Below are 16,415 nucleotides of genomic sequence, written 5' to 3' on the forward strand. Positions count from 1 at the left end.
CACACTGGCAAAACAAGGTCAGATCAAAGACTGTTCTTCCTGCATTGTCAAGATCATTTAAACACCTCCCCTTCATTGAACTAACCTTGCAACACGCAGTTTTACACAAATTCATCTAAAACATAGTTGTGAGATGAAATATGACTTTTCTTATGCTTGTACTTCAAAGTCTATGCTTATGCAGTATTTTTACAACTTTGAAAGCCATTTTTGTTTTAATTAATAAATTCAGCTTTTTCCTCCAATAATTTAATTTGTTGTGTGTTTTTACAGCTTTCTTTTGTTATCTGTTCTTTTGTTTGTAGTTTAAAAGACCTTATCCAAAGTGAAGATGTGAAACCCAAGCTGCAGTACATCATGACTAACCCTTCCTTTTCTATGGTAACATGCCAAAGTGAAGACAGTGGAATAACCTGGGAAACCAGTTCAAGCAGATGTTCTACTCCCTGGACCTCAGAAACTAGTACAGCTTCTGATCTTTACAGTATGGAAAGTTCACCAGTAGGTTCTCCTCCAGGAAAAGTTATCTTTATTATGGATGAAGGCAAGATTGTTCGGAAAAGGACACGTAAATCTTCAAATAGGGTGCCAATGGCTACAAGACTGAAGGGAGGCCAGTGCAATAAAAAACGTGACTCTTCTGGAATGCAGAGGCAAGAACCAAGAACTGTTCTAGGAGATGTGCAAGCCTCCATGTTGAATGTAGAGCAGGTGGAAGCACAAGACACAGATGAGGAAATGCTGGACAACAAAGAAGATCAAGAGAATATTGCAGAAGAGCCCGTAAAACGTGCTCCAATAAGATCAATATTTAGGGAGAGCAGATTGAGAAAAGTTGGTCCAATTCTTGGAGGGCCAGTACAAGCTAGAATCCAGCTGTTCAACTCAATTTTTGGAGGGACTGGGACAGCCTCTGAAACATTGGAGAAAAACAGAATCCGGAGAAGTAGCTCAGCTTCAGGAGATTCTGAAAAGTTCCTTGAAACATCAGTAAAAGAAAGATTGCAGAAGTTCGGTTCACTCTCCACACATCCAAAACATTTCCAGGGAGCAAGAAGTAAAATTCTTGAAACGCCTTCAGAGAGAAGAAGGAAGCAAAGACAACAACTCACAGAACAAGCAAATCAAAGCTTTTCTTCACCAGCACCACCTCCTGAAAAACAGCTTACTAAGAAAAATGATGTTTCATCTGAAAATATTGAACCTTATAAAATGAAAGAATCAACTCTTCAACATGAAGAAAGAAAAGAGAGACAGCCTCTTTTGCAGACTCCAAATCAGGTTTCAGGACATTTACTGAAGAATGAAGAAGAAGCCAGGGAGCAGCAAAGTTGTTCACCCATGGCCAGAACATCAACAACAGAGTCAACAACCTCCACACCACTCAAGTCTGACAAGAAACAAGTGCTGCTTCCCTCAGCCAAAAATGCAAACAAGAAGCCAGATCAATCCCTGCTCACAGCATCAGATCATCTGGATGAAGGGAAGAAGCAGGAAGTTCAGCCTAATTCTGCACCACAGTCTGTTTCAGCAGATTTTGTTAGTGAATTAGATAGAACAAGTTCCCAGCATATTTTGCCTACAGAATCTATGTCAGAACATCCTGAGAGGGAAACAGAGGTGTCTTACTTACCTGATGTTCCATCAGCTAAATCCAAATATTCCACTTCAACTGAAATAAGACAGGAAGATATTATTCCTCAGTCATCAGAAGCTGCACAGTCTGAGTCTGAACATGTGCTTTTGACATATTCTGGAAATGAAATAGAGAAGCAAGAAACTGAGTGTCCATCATCAACTGCACTGTCAGAGTCAGAAACTTCAGGTCTAATGTATTCAGCTGAAAGAGAAGAGGGTCAAAAGACCTCATCTTCAGAAACTCAAAATGTTCATTTGGAGAATCAAGCAAAATCTGAACAAGACTTTTCACTTCAGGAGACAGAGAAGAAAGGAATTAAATTAAAACCACCAATTCCTGAAAATATAGATTCCAAATATTTCAGCATTTCATATCCTGTTCATACAGAAACAGAAGAAACACAGAAAACTTCAGCTATAAATAAAGCAGTAGATTTTGATCACTCAGATTTTTCCATTGAAGAAAACAAACAAGTTGAAGGTGGGCAAATAGAGATGGAACATCCAGACCTCTCATATTCCACTGAAGAAACTGGAGAATCAGAGACAACACAGATGGAGACAGAGCATCTGGACTTCTCTTCTCCCAAGGAAGAAGCAGAGGAATTGAAGGGTGAACAGATGGAGATGGAGCATCCAGACTTCTCTTTTTCCAGGGAAGAAATAGAGGAACCAGGAAGTGCCCAACTAGAGACAGAACTTCCAGATTTCTCATATTCCAAGGAAGAAATAGAGGGATCAGAGAGTGCAATACCAGATACAGACTATCCAGAACTGCTTTTTTCCACAAAAGAAACAGAAAAATCAGGGAGATCACAACTGGAGACAGAACAACCAGAATTTTCTTCCAAGGAAGAAACAAAAGAACCAGAAAGTGCACAGCTGGAAATGGAGCATCCAGACTTCTCTTTTTCCAGGGAAGAAATGGAAGAATCAGACAGTGCACAGCTGGAGACAGAAGTCTCCAGCTATGATAGATCTGAGGATCTATCATATTCCAGAGAAAGAATGGTGGAATCAGAGAGCACACAGCTGGAGATGGGTCATCCAGACTCTTCTTTAACCAAGGAAGTAGTCAAGGAAATGCAAAGTGCACAGCTGGAAAATGAACATCAGGTTTTCCTTTCCAGGGAAGAAACAGAAAACCAAACATTCAGTCCTTTTGAACTGGAACAGTCTTATTCCCCTGAAACAGAAAAACAAGAAGAAAAAGAAGACCTTGCACAAGTACATTCAGGTTTATCATGTTTGATGGAGGAAGCAGAGAAAGACAACACTACAGAAGTCCAGTTAGTACATCCAGATAAATTTGATTCCACTGGAAGGGCTGAGATACAACAAACAGGGTATCTGGAAACACCATTTTCAGATTTACCGTATCCCATTAATAAAACAAAGGAGCAAGAACTGTCACAAACTGATAAGGGAAAACAGCCACAGCCTGTACAGCAGGATTCACAGTCTGAAGGTAAGCTGGATTCCTCTGCCATGGCAATGCAAGGAGAAACTACTCAACTGCAGTCAGAGCATCCACTTTGGCCACATGCTACCAGAAAAGAACAGGACCATAAAACTTCACAGCTGAAGGTGAAACAGCTAGAGACAACATCTTCTACTGGCAAAACAGAACATCAAAAATTGCAACCAAAGAAACCAAAGCTGGAACAAACTGATTCACTGTATTCCCAGGAAGAGATGGTACAAGAAGCTGTACAGAGAAACTTAGAAGGTCCAGAGCCATCATGTTTCATTAGTGAAGCAGAGCAACACAAAAACATACAAGTAGTTTCAGAAAAGAGGGATTTCTCAATTATCACTGGAGAAGTGATGCAAGAAGGAATGGAGTCAGGAACTTTGTGGTCACAATTGACTGACAGAGCAAAGCCCTGGGAAACAACACTAATGGAGCAGGAGCAGTCTTTTCCTTCCTGTTCCACTGCTGGTAGTCAGCAACAGGAAACACCACCACTGAATGTGCCCCAGATAGATGTTTTGTGGTCCTTTGGCATAATGGAACAAGATACAGTACAAAAAGAGGTGAAACAGAAGGAAACAGACCAACAAGAAGCTGTGCAAATGGAAACAGAGTATTCAGGTATTTCAGAAAGCCTGGGTAAAGAGGAACCACAGGTCATTGACCAAATTAATTTGGCACAGCAAGAAATAGCTCGACCAGGGTTAATGCATCCATCTTTGCCATATTTGTTCAGTAAACAAATGCAAGAAGAAATGCAAACAGAGCCAGCATATCCAGAAAAAACATTTTATGTAAGTACAGAAACAGAGAAGGAAATTGTACAACACAAATCACAGCAACAAGAAATAGTACATCCAGAGCTGGAGCAAACATTTGTGCCTTTTTCCAGTGAAAAAGAAGCTCCACTTGAAATGGAAATAACTTCAGAATCTCCAGATTTGCCATATTCTTCTCACAATCAAGAAAAATTATTGAAAAACTCAACTTTACCATTCCATTTGAAGCAACAAGAAATTGAACCAGTAATGGTGGAACATCCAGATGTTTCATGGGACAGTGGTGAATCAAAACAGGGTAATGTTGTGGAGCAGAAGTCAGGACATCCAGAGCTTTCATACACCCTGGGAGAAACTCAGAAGAAATCAGAACATTTGGATTCACAAGGAAGCCTGGGTGAAGCAGCACAAGATGAAAGCATGGAAGTAGAATCTCAATACCCAAATCAGTCATGCTCACAACTGGATTCAAAATATTCAGATTCATCATTTTCCTTTGGTAAAGGCAAAGAAAAATCAACTCAAAAATTTGAGTCTAAACATCAAGAATTGCCTAAAGTAGGTAAAAAAAGAGCTTCTCCAGGAACTGCACAAATAGAGTCAAAACATCCAGAAATTGCACCGTGGCAAATGAAGAATCCTAATTTGTCACATTCCACTGGTGAGGCAAGCCAAGAAGTAGCACCACTGGAGCAAAAACATAGAAAACTTTCTTTTGGCAGAGAAAAGCAGCAGAAAGCCACAAAGCAGGAGTTAGAGCAAGAAAAGTTAACACATTCTCCCAATAAAAGGGACACTTCAGAATATGCCCAGGAGGGCTTGGAACAACCAAATGTATCATTTTCTGTTGATAGGCCAGATAATGAAATGATACCACCAGAGGTGGAGCATACTGATGTGATATCTCCTCTGGACAACACAGAGGTACAACGAAGAGTACAAGAAGCAGAGCAAACTCATCCCTTTGGACAAATGGAACAGAAAACAGTTCAGCCAGAAGTGGAAATTTCACATTTGTCATGTTCTGTGGATATAGCAGAGGAAACAGAAATGGCAAAACCAGGGCTGGGACATTCTGATTTGCCTTACTCTGTTTTCAAAGTAGGAGAGCTGCAAACATCACAGCTGAAACCTGAACACCCTGGGCTAGCACATTCCCTCAGCAAAATGCAGGAAACAATCCAGTTGGGATTGGAGAAGCCAGGTGCATTGTATGGTCATGACAAAATGGAACAAATCCCACCTGCACAGTTGGAGCCAGGTCATGCAAGCTTGGCACCCCTGGCCAGGGAAGTGGGGCAACAAGGGACAGAGCACACAGCTGTGGAATGCTCCGAAGAGGAACAGTCTGTCAGCAGACCAGAGCATTCACAAGCTGCAAAGGAGAAACGGAGAGTTCCAGATGCACCATCCCAGAGTGGAAAAATGGAGCAAAGAGAAACGTTAAAAGCAGAGCCAAAGCATCCTGATTCACTGCATTCCATTGATAAAGGAAAGCTACAAAGAACTACACAACCAGTGTTAGAAAAACCAGATCTGTCATCTTGGCCTGGCACAACAGAGCAAGGAGAAACTGCTGGAGAGGAGAAGCCAGGCTTCTTTTATTCTTTCAAAAAAGAGGTACAAGGCAAGAAAGCACAGACAGAATTGGGACATTTAGAATTATGTCATTCTGTCAGTGAGGCAGAACAAGAAACTTTAAACACAAAATCACACCATTCAGATTTATCTGCTGGCAGATTAGAACACCATGAAATCATACAGCCAGAGGCAGAAATAAAGGATTTATCATGTTCAATTGGTGAAAAACAGCAAACTCAAATTGCTGATGAGGATTTGGAGTGCCTGGATTTGTTTCATTCCACTGGCACAGTACAGCAAGAAAAGATTCAACCAGAGCAAGAAAAGACAAATGAGTTTTTGTCATCTGTCAAGAAAGCAGAGGAATGGAAAGATGCACGAATGCAGGCAGAACACCCTGAGCTGCAGTGCTCTATGGAGTATACAGAAGGACTGCAAAATAACCAAGCAAACTCAGAATATGCAGATTTGTCGTTCTCTGTTGGCACAGTAGAACCTCATAAAACAACTCAGCCAGAGCTGAAAGAACAGAGTTTGTTGCATTCATTTGTCAAAACAAAGCCATCATGGGCTGCTCTACCAGAGTCTGAACATGCAAATGTCATGGATGCCATGGGCAAAGTACTGCACACAGATTTGTCCTCTTCTGTTAGTGAAGAAAAACAAAGAGCACAGCTGGAGGTTAAACAGGAGAAGGGAAGCTATACATTACACCCAGAGGAAATAATACAACTAAAATTGGAGCAACCAGTGTTTTCAAGTCCTCATAGCATGGAAGAGCAACCAAATACATCCCCAGTAGAAGGAGAGTTCCCAGACTTCTTGTATTCCTCTGGCAAAACAGAAAAACAGGACACTGCACAAGCAGGGTTTACGCCTTCTGATGTTTCATATTCCACAGGAAAATCAGAGCAGTTGCAACCAGAAAAGCTGGATTCAAAACATCCAGATTTGTTATACTCTCTTGGCAAAGCAGAGACTCATGTAATAAAGCCACTAGATTTATCATATTCCTATGGCAAGGCAGATCAACCACAGACTGCCCAGCTGGAGCATCCAGAGGAACCATATTTCACTGGTGAAACAAACTGGAGGGATGGGGTCCAACCAGGGCAGCCACATGTTAGTTTGCAGTCCTCTGATATTGAAACAGAGCAGCCAGAAATACCTTCTGTAGCACGTACCTTTGTCAGGACCGAGGAGCAGGGAACTGCGCAACCAGACTTCAAACTATCAGATTTATTAAGTCCCACTTTCAAAGCAGAAAAGTGTGAAATGGCCCCACTGAGAGCAGGACATTCACAGAAGCAAGACACTGGTGCTCCTTCATCTCGAAGTGCTCAGCTGGAAACTGAACAACAAAATTTATCATTTTCCACTGAGGAAGCAGACAGCCACAAAATTCATCCATATTCATCTCTTACTGAACAAACAGTGCCTGAACCTTTGGGTGCTTCACACACTGTCTCTGAAACAAGCTCTGAAGGACGTCCAAAGTCTTCACCTGTAACTGGAGGCTCACCCCCCAAACATTTAGATATATCTTATTCCACCTGTAAAACAGAACACCCAGAAACTGCTCTGCCTGAGCCAGGGCCCTTTTTTGCAAGAAAAGAAGCAGAGCACACAGAAAGTCTTCTACATTTGCCTGTAGCTGCAAAGTCAGAGGCTGAATGTGAAATTTTACCTGAAGCTGAGAGAGAACGGACTCCGCGTTACTTTCACACAGCTACAAAATTAGAATCTGAACAACTAAATTTTTCATATTCTACAGATAAAACAGAAAGTCTAGAAAGTCAGGATTACCTGACTGTACCTTCAAAAATGCAGTCTGAATCTTCAGTTCCATTTTATTCAGCTGATGAAACATGTCAGCAAGAAGTTCCACCTTATTCAAAACCGTTCCCTGAATATTTGATTCCCACACAGTCCCTTGCCAAACAAGAAAATCAAAATATGCACCCACTTAATACTCAACCCATACAATCAGAGTGTGAACATGTAATTCCACCACACAATGAACAACAGCTGCAAAAAATTCAACTCAGTTCACCTGAAACAGCAAGCTTAAAGACAGTGCACTTGGAGAGTATGTCTCAAGTGCACGACCAAGACAAGCCAGAATCTTCTTTGTTGGAGACAATATATTTGTCCCCAGACCAGCTAAGAAGTTGCCCCTATGAGCAAGAAATGCACCCTGATGTACAGATAGTGCCAAGGTCAGTGACCACAGAGTCAAAGGTGACTGGTGTAGCAAACCAGCAAGCAGTGTCATCAGAGTCATTTATACCTTTTCATAAATTACCTGGAAAGTCAGAACTTGAAAAGCCAGTATCAGTGGCTCTCACTGATGATGAAGAGAAACAAAATATTCCATCATCTTTATCTGATGTAGCAGACATGCTTGGAAAGCAATCTAACAAAGTTTCAGACATTTATACTGAAGAAGAGGATATATGTGAAATGCAACAAAGTTTTGAAGACCAAAAGCATACGACCTTGGAGCATCTGGGAGTTGTTTCATCAGACCTTGTTCATGAAACTGTGACACACAAAACTCAGCATTATTCTGGTGAATGGGGCAGCCTTTCCTCAGCAGAGATTAAGCCCCTTAGCTCAAGTTCTGAAGAAAAGCAGAACCCAGATATTCCATCTTTTGGGCTGGCTAGCTGGCTGGTAGAACAGGTGAAAACTTCCTCAATTAGTCCAATAGGGGCTGCAGAAGCAGACATGCAAGGAATTCAGCTTACTCCAAATGAAGCTTCTGATTTTGCATCAAAACAATTCCCAGCTGGAAGTTGCACAGAATTTACAGTTCATGGGACTACAGAGACTAAGGGACATACATTTAGAGTTTCTGAATCAGTGTCAAATAAATTTCCTCACAAGAAGTCCTCAGACAATAGTCCCATAATACAAAGGTATGATTTACCATCTTTGGTAGGAGGTAATCAAGGTCCAGATAAACTTCTGGAGCATGAAACTAGTACTTTAAATCCTACAAAAATTGAAGAAATGCAACATCTGCAGGTAGGCAAAATGTCTGAAATGCCTGAACATTACCTGAGAGGAGAAGAGGAAGAAACAGAACATGCAAGTGCTGTAGAAGACAGTCAGTGTACTCTGGAGACTACTGAACAAAAAGATCTATTTAATATCATTTCAGAAGGTTATGAAATACTCAATATTCATGCACCTACACATATTTCTTCTGTTGATCAAGAAGAAAGTAAACACATGCCTGATAAATTGGAATACTTGGAAACAAATCCTTCATTTAGAATAAAATCAGTTGAGGATGGCCAGAGAGCCCTAACTTCTGGAAGAACCACAGAAATTTCAGAAAGCTCAATATTGGGAAAGACTGCAAGCCATGAACTAATAGAATTGGTCAAAAAGGATGACGTTGAGGAAACCAAAGAAACTCAACAAGAAAATCTCCTGTTGCCAGAAAACAATAATTGTGCAATGTTGGATCCTAATAATGGTACTGCTGATATGGATTATTTTGAAAAATACACATTGATTGATGACAAATCCCCAGTTAAGCCACAATTTGAAAGACGAATTTCATTGTCTCCTGTAACAGAAGACCCCAATGAATCTATGGAAGAAGTCAAATATTTTAAAGAGAGTACTGAGGTAGATACTTTGGAAGAGTTTTCCTTACTTGAGGACCTGGATGAAGTCTTTTATGGTACCATAAAAGGAGAAAGCAAAATTCAATCCTACACAGATGCTTCAAAATCTTTACCACTGCAGAAATCAATTGATTCTAGCAGTAAAAGCATTACAAATGTAGAAGATGAATGCAAGTCACCAGGGACCCCACTCTTCGATTCAGAAGAAGGAGTGCTAGAACGATCTCTCTTGTTCCCTACCACTGTTGCTGCAGTTAACCCAGAGCTTTTAGAGGAGCCGCCTGCTCTATCATTTTTATACAAGGATCTCTATGCGGAAGCAGTAGGAGAAAAGACAAAGGATGAGACTCCCTCTGATGAAGAAAGTGGTAATTCTAATGCTTCTTTCCCTAGCAGAAATTCAGACACAGATGATGGAACTGGAATATATTTTGAAAAATACATTCTTAAAGATGAAATTCCAAGTAAAGCCATAGGGCCTCAGAAAGATCAGATACCAGAAGATGAGTCCTTTAGTGGAGGAATTTTGGTTTGGAGTTCAGAGAATAAGCAGGAGCAGGGATCTGGTGATGTTCAATATGTCAAAACTGAGGTTCTGTCAGAAAGAGTTGTTAGGGAGAGAGACAAATTCCAGGTTGACAGCAACATTCAAGCAACAATTTGCAAGCCAACGCATGCCATTCCTTTTGGAAGCAAAACAGTTCTTTCAGGTGCAGGAACTGATATCACTGAACAAAGAGAAGAAGAAAATGTACCAGTAGAAAGAACTGAAGAGTTGCCAGATCAGTCAAGTCAACAAAGATACAGTCATCAAGTGGATTGTCAGGGAGCTGCATATCAAGAAGTTAGTACTAAGCAGAAAGAGCAGGAAGATACAACAACATTTCCTCAAATGGAAAAGTATGTTCCGTATGTCAGGGCTCCCACTGAAGACAGTGTAGATGATCAGTTTACTCAGGAACATCTGTCCTGTGTTCCTACCATTCAGCAAACAGAGAATCCAGACTTGCAAAGAGAGGAGCAGCTCCGTGATGTTTATGAAGATTTTGCTGAGTCAATGGACTATGATGTGATTACACAAGAAGAGCTTTTGCAAGATGAAATATCATCTCAATTTACACACGAGGAGCTATTATTTGAAGACAGGGACTCCTTTGATCATGCTGCTGATAGTTATGAATTTGTTAATGAGCCAGAACAAAGAACTCCTATTGAGCTTGAAGATTCAGGCTTTGTGGTGATGTATCCTGAAAAATCAGCAACAAACATTCCTCAAGTTGAGACCCCACAAAGAGAACTGAAGAAATCACAAGTAGACACTTATTGTTACCACTGTAAATGCCCAATATCTGCTATTGACAAGCTTTTTGGAGAGCATAAAGACCATGAAGTCACAACACTAGATGATGCTGCAACCAAGATGAAGGTAAGTATTAATTTGGATTAAAAAAAAGAAGCTACTAAGGCTAATTTCTCCAGTTCTCTTGCATTTTCAAGAGGAGAGGCTTCCAATAGCAGTCCAGAAGCTAAGACGCAGTATCTATTAAATAAAAGCTATTCCTATACACCTGTTGGAGATCTTGAAGGGAGAACAACTTATTAAGATGTTCTCTGCAGTCCTAGCCTTGCTAAGCTGGTATTTTAATTTATTCAGAAGTTTGAATGGCCTTGTTTATATGTAGTTGTTAGCAGACTTTCCATCTTTCAGTCTTATCTGTGTAAGTTTGTTCTGGTTTTGATATGTAGGGGGAGAAATGGGAAGAATGTTGTTTCTATGAAAATAAAACTTCAGTAACAGCAGTTCACTTCACTTAACAAGGTACAGAAACCTCTATATGTGGAGACTGGTATCATCATAAAGTGTTCCCTGTCCCACTTACATGCGTTGGTTGCTTGGAGATGTTAGACAAATCACCCTACACAGTTTTGTTGAAGTGCCAACCTATTTTCTGTTCCATTTACTTTCATCTGCAAAATGGCCTTAAACTGGAGAGGGAGGGAGGTTTTACAAGGGCATGTAGTGACAGGACAAGGGGCAATGTCTTTAAACTGAAAGGCGGCAGGTTTACATTAGAAATTAGGAAAAAAATTCTTCAAAGTGAGGGTGATGTGGCAGTGGAACAGGTTGTCTAGAGAAGTTGTGGATGCCCCGCCCCTGGAAGTGTTCAAGGCGGGGCTGGATAGGGCTTTGAGCAACCTGGTCTAATGGAAGATGTCCCTGCCCATGGCAAGGAAATAGAAACTAAATGGTTTTTAAGGTCCCTTCCAACCCAAACCATTCTGTGATCTGTGCCAATAGCATTGTGGTGTCAGCACAGGTAAAAGTTTATAAAGTCCTATTTGCCACTATATCCAAGCTATTCCCCCCAACCGACAGAAAAAATGCCCTCCATTTCAGTAAGCTAGTCCATTGCTATAAATATGAGTGAAAATACATAAATACTAGTGAAAATACATTAAAGTACAGTTCTGCTTGTGGAAACAACATGTATGTGATACCTTACTTCTCCAATATCAGATCTGCTCATGTACAAGTGAGCATATCATACAGATGCTCCTTTCTTGATTACCAGCTATTTACTCTCACCCTAGTAAATGAAATGTGAGGTCTCTTTTTTGGCACATGTTCATTTGACAGGAATATAGATTTCATGTCATTTTACTGAAATTCCAGAAGGGTTTGTATTGGTGGTGTTTACATTATCTTTATATTACCTCATATGTAGAAGAGAGAAATTAAAAGTAAGAGTCAATGAAACCGTTTCAATTATCAGTACTTGCAAACCATCTCCATGGCGCTCAGATGTAGAATTGTTTTTTATATATGGCCATTCAGGTTTGACTAAGCAGTGATTACAAGGCACGAGTAAGTTAGCAATAAAGTCACAGATCCCAGCCACCCCTCAAATGTACCCACATTACAGCGAGTCAAGCTGCAAATAAACATCCCATGACATCACTCCTTGGCTGTGGAGCATGGATATGAAGCCTGTATTAAATCTGGCTGCAACACAGGCCTGGTTTCACATGATTTCTAACACTCAGGGCTCAGGTTACTTTGAGACCGCATTTGTATGTCTCTTGTTACTTCTGCATAATTACTGAGAAAACATTAAGATAGCAAAATGCTTGTTGCATTATTTTTAATTTTTTAAAACTTTTTTTTTTATTATTGTTTCATGAAAACATAATTTCACGGTAAATTAAATGAGCTAGGGATGGCTTTTGTCAGATTTTACAGTTCATCCTGACAAACAGAAATTTGTTTCCAAATCTTGATGATTTCCCTAAATATTTTTAAAGGGAGCTTTCAATTGTATTCTCCAATGGCACATTTGTAATTAATGTAAAGTCTTGTGCTTTTTTTCTACAGATCTAGCTGTAAAATTTTGCCATAATAAGAATCTGTTACAAAGGAAGATAACCTTCCTTTTAGATTTATGCCATCAAATTAAAACTAAGCGTTTTTATAAATTATGAATTGTGCCAGAGCAATTGAGCAACTTATTTTCATAAAAGGTCAAGAAGACTAAGAAAAAGTTCTGAGTTGTCTCAGATGTCTGTTGTGCCTTGGACTGCTTTTGTTTCCACATAACTCAACCAGTGATTTTGATGACTTCTTGTTTATAGGAATTATATATATATACATACACATAAACATATATAAAGGTGTTTATATTTATTTATATATAGATCTATATAGAGACAGATAACTATCTTTAGAATTCTAATTTTAAAAGCCATGACACAGTATAATCTATTACCCTCACAATTACCTTTGTTATCTTCCTTTTTATGGGCTTGTTCCTGTGATCTCTCAAGGACACTCATGAGGCTCTGAGTACCCTCGTGCTCTGGCAAAGCTGCATTGGAATTCATAATGTTCAACAGCTTGTATGGACAGAGTGCCTTATCAAACTGAGCTCATTTATTTTGGTTTGGAAACAGTTCTGTGACTGTTCCAGTTGCTATTTCTATGCTTGTCTTTGCAGCCAGGGTGATACTTGAACTTACTTAGCAATTGTTCCAATGGTGGCTCATGGCAAAAGAAAAATGGTCACCAAAAATAAACTCTGTGTAAAAAGTTTATAAAATAACCTGTCTAAGTTCCTGAAACATTTTAAATTTCAGGATCAGTTAAGTAAATTGCTAACAGCACTGGAAGAAAAGTCAATGAAGATTGAAGAGTTTGTGAGTGATATTGAATTGCGATTTAACTCAGTTGAGGTAAGCCCAGTGTTTTATCACACTAGCTTTCTTTTCTTCTACAGGATTACTTCTAAGACATGCTTGCCTATTTGTGCAGCATTATTGCTTCCACTAAAATGGGCTGCTCCAGTCCTCAAATTGACTTCTCTGGAAGTTCACTGGAAGGTATTAACTTTGGAGGAAGAAAAAGATTGCTTTTTTGCACATTACTGCAAAGTGGAATATGTAACTGTCAAATCCCGAAGGAAAAAGTTCCCTTAATTTTGTTTATGCCTATAAAAAGCTCATATAGTGTCTTATTTAGAATTCCAGGCAAAGCATTTAAATTAGTTGGCCAGTACCTTAAATTCTGATTGCCCAAGTTCTTACGCCTTGAGAACTGTATTAACTCCAGTTGTAAGTATGCATTATTAGCTATTTTTTGGTTAGACTTCCTATCTCAGTGATGAAATATTGAAGTTTAATTTTAAACCCTAACTATAAAAAAAAAAAAAAAAGAAAAAAAAACAAAAAAAACCAAAAAAACCCCACCACCACCACCACCAACAAAACAAAAAAACAAAAAAAAAAAAAAAAAAAAACCAAAAAAAAAAAAAAACCTGTTGTTGTTATTGATGTATTTCTCTAGAGATATTTCTCCCAGAGGAGTTTGTCTGCAGAAATAAAATTGTCTTATTGTCAATGTGCCAGAATCAATATGGTGGATGGCTCGTGTATGGGTAATTGAGTATTTCTGTGTATTCATTAAATGTTGTCATTTTATTCTGCAGGAAAACTGTAAGAAAAATGCAGAATTATTGGAAAAGCAGAATGAAGAGATGCTTAAGAAAGTGGTAGCACAATATGATGAGAAATCGGAGAACTTCGAGGAAGTGAAGAAGATGAAAATGGAGTACCTGTATGAGCAGATGGTAAATTTCCAGCAAACTGTTGATTCAGCAAAGGAAATTTTGGAGACAACTGTAAAAGAAACAGATGAAGTGGATGGATTTGTTTTCCTAAATGTAAGTAGAACTGGCTTTCATGCTGTAGCTTTTATGATATTAGTTAGTAAAGGACTTCTGTTTCCAGGGTCTCAATGAATTTATTTTTTTTTAAGACAGCTAAATCCTGCTAGCTCAGCTATTCTACTCTGGAACCGCTGGATCATTTGGTTTTGATGTGGGAATTCTCAGAGAGAACTATAAAGAGGATGCACAGGACAAAAATGTGACTTATGCTAGTAAAATGGTCCTGTTAATTTTTTAAGAAGTTGAAAAGACAGTTTGATAATATATCTAGAATATACAACTGAGAAGTAAGAGATGTTAGAGTATTTAGCTATTTTACCATATGAAAAATAAAATACATATTATGTATAATAATAAACAACAAGAAAGTGATCTTTGAAACAAGAAAATGCAATTGAAAAGTAAAATTGTTTCTGGGCTGTAGGATTTTTTGTTGTGTATTGTTGTTTTGGGATTTTGTTGTTGTTGTTTGGGGGTGTTTTTTAATGAGCAGATGGACAGTATTTATGCACTCAAATTACTGAGGCTGTGATAAATAATTACTGTTGAAAAACAGTGAGGGGCTGTGTTGGTTGCTGACTGGGGTGAAACCATGACAATGAGATAGGCTGAGGGCTGTGCGTATGACATGTGTGGCTCAGTGGTCCTTGCTGGATGTTAAAAACATCTTCAGTGAATCTGCAGGACTGGACCTACTAACTCATACAGTCATTAGTCTTAAACTTTGTTCAGAGGGTGTTACTGGTCCTGGGTCCTCCAGTACTGTTCTTGGGCTGCAAGACTTGTCCTTAAGTGAGCTACAGCACTTTCTTCTCTCCACTAGTGTATTACCAGGCTCAAAGACGATGGAGTTTCTGGGATAATAATCTTCCCCCATTATGGAATTAGCATGTGACCTGGAAGTTGCAGATAAACTATCTTGGGATGCCAGAAATAGAAAAGTCAAATTACTGTCTAAAGCCTGATCACTCATGCAAAATAAGCCAGCTTTTGAAATACAAGCTTACATATGCCACAGCAGCTACAGAAATTATGCCAATATTTGGCTTTCTTTCCTGCTCTGTGCCACACAATGTTGTAGTATCCTGTAACCAAGTGGATGTTGTGGTAGATTTTCTATTTTGGGATGGATGAAAAATTTAGATTATTTTCCTGATTTTATGAGGATCAGTGCTTTGGGAAAAACATAATTTCATAGTCTGTAATTCTTTTGAGGGAGTATGAAAATTACTGGATTTCCCTGCTCCCTTCTGTTAGTGATAAAGGACAGGAATTTTTTTGTTCACAGGCCAGAAAATATTATCTGAAGTTTCTTGGGGCATGGGACAAACTCTCATTCCATAAGTAAAAATCTCACATGGCTTCTAGTAATAAGAAATTATGAAGTACATTTTAGCCAGAATTTGGATTTAACTGTTGTTAATGTGCAAGTGTTTTCTTTCTCTGAAAGTCCTGGTTTTAGAAAGTACTTGATTATGCTCCATCTTTAAATCTAGATATTGAATACTGACCCCTCAAGCACTTAAAATGAGATTTATACTCTAATACTCTGCTGAGCCAGAGCTTTGAAACGAAATATTTCTAAGGAAATAAATTCTCTGCTGGTGTGAATGAGCAGCATTCCACACAATCTCAAGTTAATAAAGCTGTGTGTGTTTTGTCTGTGGAGAGTAGAAAGATTGTTAGATGATCATGGCTGGCTTTTCAACACTTTGGGAGTTTTGAAAACTGTTAACATATTTCTTTTCCCTTCTCTAGTCATCTAAAGAATTGAATAAAAGGTACACAAAGTATGGGTTAAGTGCACTGTAGTGAGTACTAGGCCTAGCATGCTGGATGCTTCATTTAGTATTTGGGGGCTTTTGAATACACACTGCTAGTAATCAGAGCTACCTTTATAAACCTTGCAAATAATGAAATTTAGAAAAGCGGCTTTATACTTGTTGCTGTAACTGACTGGTTTTGAAGTGTTTTGCACATGTTCTATAATACATCAATTAAACAAATAGCACATAAAAACATCAGCTCAATTTTAAATCTCTACATGGATATTTTTAAAGAGATGTTCCCTGTAGTTATTACT

At 39.0% G+C, this 16,415-nt stretch overlaps 1 protein-coding gene across 1 annotated transcript in view; it reads left to right on the top strand.

Annotated features, from left to right (window-relative positions):
• Positions 1-16,415, top strand: part of CMYA5 (cardiomyopathy associated 5) — a 45,977-nt gene that overhangs the window by 7,573 nt on the left and 21,989 nt on the right. The window contains exons 2-5 of the mRNA XM_054003375.1: positions 306-10,539; positions 13,245-13,340; positions 14,093-14,326; positions 16,091-16,113. Of these exons, the coding sequence (XP_053859350.1) occupies positions 306-10,539; positions 13,245-13,340; positions 14,093-14,326; positions 16,091-16,113 (10,587 nt within the window). The remainder of the gene's footprint in view (positions 1-305; positions 10,540-13,244; positions 13,341-14,092; positions 14,327-16,090; positions 16,114-16,415) is intronic.

The sequence above is a fragment of the Vidua macroura genome, chromosome Z (genome assembly GCF_024509145.1).
Source record: "Vidua macroura isolate BioBank_ID:100142 chromosome Z, ASM2450914v1, whole genome shotgun sequence".
NCBI lineage: Eukaryota > Metazoa > Chordata > Aves > Passeriformes > Viduidae > Vidua > Vidua macroura.